The sequence below is a fragment of the Amblyomma americanum genome, chromosome 4 (genome assembly GCF_052857255.1).
Source record: "Amblyomma americanum isolate KBUSLIRL-KWMA chromosome 4, ASM5285725v1, whole genome shotgun sequence".
Taxonomy (NCBI): domain Eukaryota; kingdom Metazoa; phylum Arthropoda; class Arachnida; order Ixodida; family Ixodidae; genus Amblyomma; species Amblyomma americanum.
The window spans coordinates 180,277,019-180,289,187 of NC_135500.1; the positions used below are offsets into that span (position 1 = coordinate 180,277,019).

Here is a 12,169-nt window from a genome sequence, read left to right on the forward strand (position 1 = left end):
TGATCGAGGATTCCTCTCCATGGCACTCGTCGTCCGTTTTTAAAAGGGTCCAGTCCCTAGGATTCCCCAGGTTCGAGAAGGTGTTCGCCAGGTTGGGCGTGGCCTAACTTGCGCTGTCGTACACACACACACACCACTTCACATAGGGACACGCCCCATCACATGCCTCGCCGGAGAGAGAGGGTGCTGCTGGACAATCGCCCCCACCAGAGAGAGCGTTGTCTTCGCGTCTGAATGGGCGAGGCGCCGGAGAGCAGGCACAGTTGAAGGGGTGGGCCACCCCTGCTCGGTCTTGGCGGTCGCTAACTGCCTCCGTACTGCACGGTCGATCTACCGGGAACAATGTTGTTTACAAACAGCAGCAGAGTCCTCTGTCTCGAATCCAATAAACCAAGCGGGAACTGGCCGTGGGAACCAAGATGCCTATCGCCGTGCAGTGACCCCGGCTGCAGGCGTCCCGGGCCGACTACGCAGCTGAACCAGATGGGCTGTCGCCAGAAACCTTACAGCCCGAGACATCATCCCTAATTCATTAGATGCATGTAGCTACGTTGTTGATATCAAACAAATAGTGACATCTTGTTCACTGCTATGGTGTCACCAAGTGAGGCAGTGCTTCAGAAAATTTGTGCGTATGATAAATTTATCTCCTGATAAATTTATCAAATTTATTAGGAGACACATGCACACAGGAGTTATTAGTATTTATCAAAAGTATTGTTTTGTTAAAGCTTCTACTGCAGCTGTTATTTGGTCTCAGTCGTTCTGTCAGAAGCATATCGGGAGAGCATCCTATTTTGGCACCAATATCGTTTTTCGCAGTGATGTGGGAGCATTGTTCGCCCATTATCGGGCTGGACATTGTACTGCAACAACTCCGCATTTAGTGTGAACTATTTCACACATTGATCTTGTTCAAAACTTTCATTCCTTTTTTTTTTACTTGTAGGCTGGACAAGGCCAAAATGGAACAAGAAACGGCAGTCATATTGAAGCAGAGACTTGAAGACGAAATCCTTGCTGCCAAGGTTGGGGATACCATTTATTAAGCACTGTGCCAGTACTTTGCGGAATGCCTTATACTTAAGTTGTTCTTGGCCAGTTGTTCATGTTGGTGCCAGCTTCATTCTTTAATTGTTTATTGTTAGCTGCATTACTTAAGAAAGATAAGTTGCATGTGTTTTCAACTGCTGAGACATTTATAACTTCTGTTGAGGAAACAGTGGACAAAAACTTAGATTGAACACAATTGGGCAGGTTGAAATGCAGGTAATTGAGAGATTTCTGTTTTTGAAAAAGAAGCTACAGAGACTGCATGTTTTGAAAAAATTCTGCACAGCATTGTTTTGTGACAGCTTTGTCAGCACGGAAATTTGTCTTGACACCTGCACACATTTCCCACATCTCATGATTGGTGTGTATTTCCTGGACGGGAAAGTGCGTTTTGAATTTTAGCAATGTCCTGTCTGCATCTTTTTCTGCCTAGCATGAATGCAATAAAGAGTATGCAGAAACACAGCCCCTCAAAAAAATCCCCAGATTCAAATAAGTGACTGGCTTTATAGTGGTAGTCTGGAATAAGCAGTTAATGTCGTTAGTTCCAAAATTATTGTGGGTAATGGAAAGGTGAAGGTTGAGGCTACACCCAAAAGCGCTACGCCATGCGTGAGAGTTCCGTAGAAGCCAGTTTGGCAACACCTGCTGTGACCTGCTGGGCTGCAGGCTAGTGCAACAATGCTCCCAGCCTCTAATCTCTTTCTATGCAGCAAGAGCGCGAGTTGTGGAGCTCGGCCGACCCTGAGCAGACTCGGGCCGTGGTTGAGTGCCTACAGGAGGAAGTGCGCACGCTGCGCGAGCAACTGTCTACCGCACAAGCTGCCCTCAGCTCGGCTGTGCGGTCGGGGGGTGCGGGCACCTGGCTGCCCCCACCATCCCTCCAGCACTGGCTGCAGCTGACTCATGAGCTGGAGCAGCGGCACTACAATGCCAAGAAAGCAGCCGCCGAGAAGCAGCTGCTGGCCGCCAAGGAAGGGGTAGGTTCTGCCTGAATTGTATCCAGCAGCTCTTGACAATGGGCAAGCTGGTCTGCCTATGTGAAATATTTCTTGGGCTTCATTTCGTTTGTTCAATTTAACGAACCCTTTTGTGGTATTACATGAGCAGTGGGATTATTATTATTATTATTATTATTATTATTATTATTATTATTATTATTATTTGATGGTAATGATGATTTGCATTTTAGAAGTTGCGGTCGTCACAAATGTCAATGGGCAGGTGATGGCAACAACGACGTGAGGAAGGCCATTCCAGTTGATAGCTGTTTTGAGGAAAAAATTAACCAGCAAGCATAGCAGTTCTGGTAAGGGGTCAAGCAAAGTAAAAAGGAGCGCACTGTGGTGGGATACGCATGACAGTAGGGTTATGTGCAGGATGATTGAGCGAACTGTGAAATACATTATGAAACGGGTAAAGGCAAGCGATGCAGCAAGTGCCAAGGTTCAAAAGTTTGGATTGAAATTTTAATGCTGTTCAGCTGGTATAAAAGGAGCAGTCAGAATGAATTAATCTTGCAGCAGGATTCTGTAAACCTTCATGTACATTAGATAAGTTTGATGTGGGTGCCAGATTGGAGATGCGTATTCTAGCCTCGACCTGCAGGGATTTATATACTAGTAATTTTCTGTGCCATGGTGCATTTTATCGGCGACTTTTCAGAAATCCAGGAGATAAGTTTGCAAATGATATGGCCTGAATTTTCCACAGGTCGTGGAAAATGCAAGGGATGCATTTTAGCAATGCGCAGGCAACACATATTGCCCTACCCTTGTTGGTTTTTCCGTTCGGTTGTGTCCTTTTTTTTTTTTTGTAAGCCTCTTCAACAGGTTGTCTATTTCATATTGCACTAGAATGCATAACAGGGAGCCACATTCATGAGCCAACTTGACAACAGTAATCTTTTTAGTCAGTCAGTTTTACTGCCATCATTAATAGGCACTGTGAAAGAAGGTACGTGCAGAAAAAAAATGTCAGGTTGCGGCTTGACGGGCCAGTCACGACTGTCAAGAAATGTGATGGGCTGCAGTACTTGGGTCTTCATGTAAAAAATAGGAGGTGTGGAATGTATGCACAAAAATGTAGCAAGATCTTTCAAATATGGCAGTTTCCTGAAAACAAACTTAAACTTAACTTGGCTGAAATATGTGTGCTGTGACCGCTGGGATGTGGCCAGCTGCAAGGTGTCTGACCACGTCTTGACACTAAGTTTATGCCACTGGTTGGAGGGTCTTCTTTGAGGGGATTTGCCATTTTGTCCTTCAGTTGTATCTGCCTATTGTATTTTTGTTATTTGGAGCTGATATGAGCATTCCACAGTCTGGGAGCCCAGATGCCAATGAGCCATTGAACCCTATGAGCTAATGAACCCCAACCGTGGCTGAGCATAACCATCATTGTGCCTGAAAGAATAACCCATTTTCTCAAGAGTGCAAAATTTTATAATGGGGCCGTATTACTGGCTTTCATTGCTACCTTGGTCAAGAGGGGTCTTTGTGTATGTGTGTGTGCATGTGGATTTCCCACATCTATGCTTAGCATACCGTACACACTCGTGTAAGGGCCGGAATTTTTTTTCCGCGATTTTGATGGTGTGTGGCCTTTCCACAGAAGTGTGAAATTTTTGTTCAATATTCGATCCACGTATCGAAAAACCTGTTTAATCGTGCCATATATACCTAACAATAGGATATCTGGCGTCTAGCTGCAGACATCCTCGCTAGATGTCTTCATCGGTGCCTTTTCACGCTCTGTGAGGTGGCCACGAAAGCTGTCCAATACAAGCAGGGCCTTCCGTCGCAGCAGGCGTCCCGGCCGGTTAGCCCACACCGTTTTCACCCAGTCCACGACTAGTTCATCTGACATTCAGCCCTTTTCTTGCACTCTGACGATGATTCCATTCGGGAAGCTCTCCTTGAATAGCATCTTTCGCTTAAACACTACGTACGGGGGAAGCTTCCTTCCGTCCGCTGTGACAGATAGCATTACAGTGCACCGCTGACGCTCGGCACCGGTCGTGCGCACAAGGACGCTCTTCACGCCGTTTTGGCTGACCGTCGTGTCCTCAGGAGCATCGAACCAAACAGGCGTTTGGTCCGCATTTCCTATCTGGTGTAGGTGGTACTTGTGCTCCGCTCGCAGCGCATTAACAAAGCGGTAAAACTTGATCGCTTTGTCATCGTACTCACGTGGAAGTCTTTGGCAGAGTGTTGTCCGGCGGCGGACGCTGAGTTGTTGTCGCTTCATAAATCTCCGAAGCCATCCCTCGCTTGCCTTAAAATCCGTAGGTGAAATGTTCATGTGGCGTGCAATTGCAAGGGCCTTGACGCGGAGCATCTCGGTTGACAACACGTAGCCGTCTATCCTGATGTCCGTGATGTATTTCATGAGCTCCTTCTCAAGTGTTGGAAATTTGCAAGGCTTGCCGCGGAATGCTTTCCTAGTCTTGTTTGTTGCGGCCTGCTCTTCCTTTTGGTTGCACCAGCGACGCACACACTTGTCGTCGACATGGAAATTCCGGCTGGCTGCACGTTTTCTATTCTGTTCGGCATATGCGACAACTTGAAGTTTGAATGCAGCATCATATGCGACAAGATCTCCCAGATAGTGCCGCGCGCCCGAAGCTCACAGATAGTGCTGCGTGACAAAGCCACAGGACAGCTATTGCCATTCGGTGGCTCTCGCGAAATGCGCCGTACGCGACGACGCTGCCGTTTGCTGGCGAGATTTTGTTTTTTCAAAGTTTGGACTGCCAAAATTGGAGGGAGCGGCCCTTACACGAGCGCAGCCCTTAGTCGAGTGCATACGGTACTCTGCTGGAATAAAATGCATGTTCTGTGCTTAGTGCATTGCATTTTCCTTCACAGTGCGAAAAACTTCGCAAGAAACGTGGGAGCTTCATGGGGTCATTTCGTATTGCACATGGTAGTTCCATCGACGACATCGACAACCGAATCCTTCAGGCCAAGTAAGACTAGTGAAATCACCTTTTTTTATTTTTTCCAACACTATGCCTTGATTGCACATGCACTCAGTGCAGCATGCGAGCAGCATCCAAGTGGAAACTTTTTCTGTTTTGTTGTGTAGGGCTGCGCTGTCGGAGGTGACAAAAGACCTGCAGGAGCGACTGCAGCGTTGGAAGCAGATAGAGCGGCTCTGTGGCTTCTCCATTGTGAACAACCCCGGTGTGGGGTCCTTGGAGAGCATGCTGCGAGGTTCTCTCCTTAATGGCAGTGCCACCTCCTCTCTACCCCACTCTTATTCTGTTGGTGTGTTTGGCACTTATTGTGGCACTCTCAGAAAGGGTTCGTGCACCCTCCCCCCACCCTAAAAAACCTTGCAAAGTCTCTTCTTCGCTTCTGTTGTCTTTTGACGATGCTGTAACTGTGGCCATTCTGCTTGGGGGCACTGATGCCATGGGGCTGTGTCCTTGAATAATTTTTTGACAGGACTGTAAACAAGAACTACAGTAGAAAAAGCGAAATATACCCGAGTGCACCTAAGTATTGAAGTTCAGAATGTCTGTTGCTGTTTAAATTTGGTCACCAGAATGGATGGGCTGCATTTGCAGAGATGAAAAAGCTGTGTCGATGTCCAGACATTGCTCCCTCTTGTCGTAAGCAGTCACCATCCTTAACCCCCCCTGGCGGACTTAGATGAGCCAGGCTTGTCGTAAACCTGCTGTCATTTCTTGCTCCCGATGAGCTCAGCTTGTCGTGGGCTTTCTGGCTCGGTGTGTCCAGTTTAAGGCAAGTAGGGCTTATCCAAAGCATTTTTTTAGTTTGCCGACAGACGGCAAAGGGTATTAAATGACAAAGGTAATTAATGACAATTTTGGTGCCATTTTCTAAAAAAAAAAGAAAAAGATGCGTCTTTGGGGTTGAAGGGACACTGAGAACACATTGAATTTGGGCCTGTATTTCTAAATTACAGCATTCTAATGACAGAGACACTACTTTCACCACTGAAAACGGTGTTTTTGTGAGCTTGAAAGTGCAAAGAAGTGAGGTATGGGTGTCACCATCACCGGTCGATTTCACAAGTAAACTGCGGCGCATTAAATTTTTTTTTGTGCTCATCCCAGGGATGGGGCTACATCCTTGTTCACTTCAAAATGGTAATAATGGAGTCCTTTTAAGTATAGGCATCACAACACTTGAGTTGAGGGCGATTTCCTTAGCAATAAGTACATCTTTTGCCCAGAAATAGACAACGAATTGATTTTTACCTTGAAAAAAGAGTGCATGGAGTTAACATTCTGTTACATACAGAACAGCAAGCTTCTGTTAGAACAGAATGTACTGTAAATTCCTGTATGTAGTCCGTGGGCTACGCAAGTTTTGAATGTTAACAATTTGTGCTTTTCAAGCTGTCTGTAGGTGCAGGCTATACAGCATTTTCTTCTTCAGTATGGCCTAATAATAGCATAAAATGCCCAACGAGATTTTGTGTACCAGTCGTGGACAGTACATACCAGATGTGGACTATGGTTAGTTCTGATGATGGTACACTGAGTGCACACTGTATACTAGAAATTGTGGTACTACTTTTAATTTCTCATTATAATCTGAGAAATCAGGTGAACTAAGCATAGTATGGGCACATGTTTATGGGCACCCAAAGAAAGTGGAGGCTTGAATACACAGTGGTAACCCAAGTGAACAACACATTCTTTAACTGAATAGCTGCTTGCATTTGTAACACCAGTATGACTTGCTAATAGCAAGTGCTCATAGGCCATTGCAAGACCTCAACATCAGCCTCTCAGGCATGGAATAGTAGTAGTTAAAGTGGTGCATCATCGCACTTTGCAATGCTCCAGCAGTCATTGGTAGTGCTGATGCAAGTAGCTGCGTTGTGCTTTCTTTAGGTACTGTATGGTCCTTGTATGATATGCACTGCATTGTCTTGTGCCAATCGGCACACTGGTAGCAATGCTCTTCAGTGCAGAGCACATACTTTTTGTTTCTCTTTTTGTGTGCCTGCCTGTTTTTACCACTGAACCACAAATTGTGAAGTTGGCACTAAAATTGCAACATATAATGTTGAAACATGGTTTGAGTGACATGTGTAAGATGTAATTGTATGTGACACAGGAATCTGTCGGGCCTATGTGTAGATTGTAGGCAAACGAGAATCCTTAACCATGAAAAAAAAAATTGCTTCAAATAACATGCTTGCGTGGGGGCCAGTTGCAAGCAGTTTGAGCTAGTATTTGGGAGCGCATGTAGGGCTAGAGAAAAGTTTGAGCTGTTTGTGTGTGTTCAGTGGGGGGGTTCAGCATAGCAAGGCGTTGTTGCATGATTGTCGAATAGCAAGCTGTGCTTGCATTCTCTTGATGTGAAGCTGCCTATAAAAATGTTCCCTGGTCTTTTAATTTTGCTTGGCTGAAAGCTGGCCCCTCTTTCAGGCAAGAAAATGAACCGTTCAGGCAGCGAGGGAACTTTGGCCGAAGAAGAGTCACCCTATGGGATCAGCGCTGGTGAGTCTCCACCACTGCCACAGACTTCAATGCTTGAAATGCTCTGCGCTGAAGAGGGGGCAGATGGGGTTCATATGTTCCGATATGCCATTAAAAGCACTTTTTTTTCAAACTGAAAGAGGAGTTATATACACTCATATGGCGATGCCACTGGAGTTGAGTTTTTAAGTTTGAGCCAAGTCATATTTCCTTTATGTAGTTTTTGCAATATGTGTTATTAGTAGATTTATCTGTGTGGCCATGGCATTGTAGGTGACATGTTTGCTTATCAGAGACTGTAAGGCTATCCTTTGCTTCCTTGCTTGCCTCAAAGGGCCGCTATCTCTTTGACTCTGTTGTTGCTTTGCATCTTGCGCTGTTGCTAACGTCACTCATTTCCTGTTTTGTGGCGCCCTAATTGGCTTGCAGAAGTGTGCCCTTCTGCATCCTCTTGCTTTTTCCTGTTCCGTGAGCTGCGCTCTAATTGCCTCTTTTCTCCTTGCTTCCCCCCTCCTTCCTTCTGGATTCCGGCGCCCAAATAGTGCAGCAACTTGTGCACAATTCGGCCGCTCTCTTTCTCGCCTCTGTGCCGCCAGCTTGCGACTTTGGCGAGTGCACGCGAGCCGCGGCCGTAGCCGCAGGCTTCCCTCCTTTGCGTGTCGTGCCTCTTAACAGCACTAACCTTGCTCAGTCCGCTGTTGCTGCTGCCACCACTGCTAGTGCCAGTGTGCCCGCTTCCATGGCCTGCCACAATGGTAAGTGCCTGCTCAGACTCCTTTTCTCCCCACAGCTCTTTGCCTGCCGATTTTATCCCTTTTTGCCTGCCTTGCACTCAGTCATTTCGATACTCTGGAATGTAATATGTAGCTACTACAAAAGCCGCGTAAATGGAAAGGGGAGGGTGGGGGGAAGTTTTAAACAGTACCCAGCAGGTCTTGAAGCAAAAACGTGACGCCACTTAAATAGTCTCTAAATGTAAAAAGGAAAATGAGGTCCAGTTCTGTAACGCTTGAATGCAGTTTAACCTCCTCTTTGTTGTCACCTAGGCAGACAGCTTCTTAGTTTAAGTGTCTAAGGTAGAGTTTTGGGCATGTGCAGTTTTTATTATTTTCTGGAAAAATGGAAATATGGGCCAGCCGCTACTGCCAGAACTCTCTTTGTAGTCACATGCAAGTCTTCTTTTCAGCAGATCAAGATGACAGGTTTTAGCAATGTGCTGTTCCTTGGCTTGTGATTGGACATAAGTTCATGTCATATTACGGCTAAGCCATGGTGCTATCATCTTTGAATACAAATTTATTATAATTTGTTATGCTTAGTTGTCTTTAAAGCTTCTTTCTGCTGCGGTAATGGGGTTTTTGCTCACAACAGTTGTATAAACTGCATAATAAAATGGCCCTGCATATGACTCTTTGTTTTATGATATATATGTGTGAGGAAGGTTCAGCTGCAGGTAACCACTTTGGTTTGGGTTCTTGAAGAAGCCCATAAACATTTCAGATGTGACAAATAAACTTACCTAATCTTGAGGCCTAATCTTGAGGACATGTAAATCAAATGCAGAGTCTCTTTGTGCAGTGGAGGACTCGACAGCCTCACTCCAAAATTCACTTTCCATTTCCTGCATCTAACTGAGATCCGTGCCTTTGAATCCACTTGTGTGCTGTCATTTTTACTGCCATCACTTTCAGCATCATGAACATCGGGTGCAAATGCAACTAGAGCTGCGAAAAGAAAGCAGGCCTAGTGAATGCAATGAGTTGTGCCACTAAGCTGGCAGTAATTGGCTCACGCGCGTAAGCAACGAGAAGAAAATGTAAAAACATCTCTTGACAGAGCACAGCGAGTGCCTTGCAAATGCTGGCATTTACACATAGCTTCCGGTGCATTAGGGATACCAAGAGGACAGGGAAAGCCTCGCGGACACTGAGGGGCAGTTCTTGATCATTGGCAGGTCTGCCAACACAGGGCACTTTGAAAATTCCTGCCTTAAGACCGTTCCACACACACAGTTTTCCTTGATACCATACTCATCAGGTTTTGCAAGTTTGAGAAACAGTGTTTTAGGCTCTGTTTAGCACACACCTGTTGTCATGTGTCTGTCGTTTCTTCGCAGGCTCAGTCTCAAGTGTTGCATCAATGTTGAGCTTGCGAAGCCCTGAGCGTCCTAGTACGCTGCCCCTTGGTGCCACTACCAAGTCCAATGGGGCCTCCTCCCAGAGGTTGGCCCTACTTGACGAAACCGACGACGATGCGGAAGAGTTCGCGGACTCCTCTCCGCCAACTGCACTAGCAGGGGGAACCTCGGGGCCCGCTGCCGTATCATTCATGGTCGGGGACAGCAGGTTAGCACTGATGTTTAGAAGGTAACTTCACAGCTGTCTGCATTTCCTTGGGAACTGTATCTCTTGTTATTAGTTGACCCTCAGCACCAAGTAAGCATAATGTTTTAACCCCTTAGCAGTTCTTAGCCAGCTGAATTTGTTATGAGCTGTTTGTTCTGTGCCAAATAATTTATTTGTAGGAAGGTTTATTTTGTATCATTTGTTGTAATTGCATTGTATGAAAAAATAATCATCGGGCTGCCCTCCACCTATGCAGTTCGGGCAGAGCAGTTGAAAGCTTCAAGTAGCCACTCGGTTGCATGAACAGGACAGTCCTCGGCTTTATAAAATAAAGTTTGAAAGCTAAGGGGTTAATGCTGATGCATGCTTGAGCGAATGAAGTGATGCACTCCTGTTGAAAGAAAGGTGTAATCCGTGTCAATATTATCTATTTCTTCTAAAGTCTAGCCTTGTAAAAGAAGCCAATGAAAACCAAGGAAAGCATAAGGGACTGTCTGCTCAATGGTGGTTGGTGTTGACCAAAGTTCAGTCCCACTTTTATGAGTGCCGCCATTAAAAAAAATAAAATGAAAAGATTCTGCTATGCTTTCTTAATTTCAATGGCTCTCTCCTTTCATATGCATTGTGATGCTGCTGTTATATCCTGTCACATGGGTAACCCCAGGGCCCACTGAGTCCATTGCCACCGAGATTTTTGAGGGTCATTCAAGTGTGCCACTCCCACACAGCACCAGCAGTTGTCATTGAGAAATGTAGTACATGTGATCTTATAGATGGCGCCAGGCATAAAAATCATGGTAAGTTACAACCGGGAAAAACACTTGGAGTGAGGCAGCAAGCAAACTAAAAGGTGCATATTAGCAAAAGTGCTATATTTAATTTAAAGTTGTTTGAAAATAAAGTGTGTATATGTGCAGTAAAACCTCTCCAAGGTGTACTCTCTCAAGTGGTAGTTCCACTTGATGAAATCTTTAGGAGAATCCCCCCGGGTGGACTAGATTTGTAATTTGGGAGTAATTACACATTGCCATCCACCCAAAGCGCAGCCGTACGGCTACAAAGGAAAGCTATGGACCTCCTTCACCCCGCGACGTCACGAAGATGCGGTGGCGCTGATGTTAGCAGCGACTTTCGCATGGTAGGCAAAGCAGGTTCCGCTTTCCCGTGCCTACCGCAGTTCCCGCAGTTACCTGCGGCTGCTTCAAGCCTGTGCACTGCAGAAGTAGCATATATTGACCAGCTGCGTCACTGCTGGATCCGCGTAGTAGCATAAAAAATATTACATCAGCCTCGATAGGTTTCTCGCGCATAAATGCCGCATTCGGAAACCGGCTAACAGGCCTTGGGCCACGGTAGTAAAGCGCGAAGTCTGGGAGTCGATAGGCACTGCCACTCAATGCACTTAATAGCATGCAAGTTACTGCGTTCATTCACCTGAACTTCAGGATAGTAGGCTGATAATTGCTCAAGGAAAAAAAAGACATATGTAGTTGCACACGTACTTACCACCTTTAGCCGGAGTGCACGGGGCGCCGACAGGTTCACTCGCCCCCAAGGAATGCGTTTTTTTGTTAATAGCACGCCATGTTTAAATGGCGCGTTTTGTGACATTTAATATTTACTTGAAACTGTTTCTTGATATGACGACGTAATTATTTCATTCGAGTAGAAAGAAGTCTGGTAAGTTGTGTCAATCTTGCGCGGTCGAGTCTGTGTGCTTAGAATAGCGTACCTTAAGTGTGCTAAACGCCATTTTTTCATTGCATCATGCATGTGTCATGTTTCATGAGGTAATACATGATCGCGAAGCTTGTTTGGAAAGAAGCAGCCGCTGGCGTGCTACAACAGACACGTGGCGAGATTGAGAGGGGACGCGGCATGAAAAGTGTTTTCGTTATTCATGCATGCGATATGTAACTAAACTTGGTGCAAATATGAAATTCCTACGCTAGTTTCAGTCATTCCTTTTATTTATAGCTATACCTGGTGGAGTTCTGGGTAATTATAATTAACACCGTCGTCAAGTCCCCCGAAGCTAGGTCTCAAATAATTGAGTAGATAGTACGCAGTTTTTTTATGCCAGCATGTGCATAAAGCCCTGTTCTGTATGATGACGCGATTAGTTCTTTTTCTATATGATCAGTACTTATGCATGCATAGTTACATGAAAACGTTTCTTACAAAAAATAACTAACACAATACTGCACGTGTAAAGAAAAAAATCGAGAGATTTATTACGCTCCTCAACGTCTCAGAAATAGTTTGCGACAAATGGAATCATTTGATTTTCATGCGAATTACTAAGGTG

General features: G+C 45.5%; 1 protein-coding gene across 18 annotated transcripts in view; it reads left to right on the top strand.

Moving 5' to 3' along the window:
* The window catches only part of Stim (stromal interaction molecule), a 32,983-nt gene that overhangs the window by 13,424 nt on the left and 7,390 nt on the right, over positions 1-12,169 (top strand). For 2 of the 18 annotated variants that reach the window (XM_077662452.1, XM_077662464.1), the window contains exons 7-13: positions 950-1,028; positions 1,767-2,033; positions 4,923-5,023; positions 5,143-5,360; positions 7,466-7,537; positions 8,059-8,271; positions 9,633-9,882. In XM_077662452.1, the coding sequence (XP_077518578.1) occupies positions 950-1,028; positions 1,767-2,033; positions 4,923-5,023; positions 5,143-5,360; positions 7,466-7,537; positions 8,059-8,271; positions 9,633-9,882 (1,200 nt within the window). The remainder of the gene's footprint in view (positions 1-949; positions 1,029-1,766; positions 2,034-4,922; positions 5,024-5,142; positions 5,361-7,465; positions 7,538-8,058; positions 8,272-9,632; positions 9,883-12,169) is intronic. The other 16 variants (XM_077662453.1, XM_077662466.1, XM_077662454.1 and 13 more) reach the window with 11 other exon arrangements.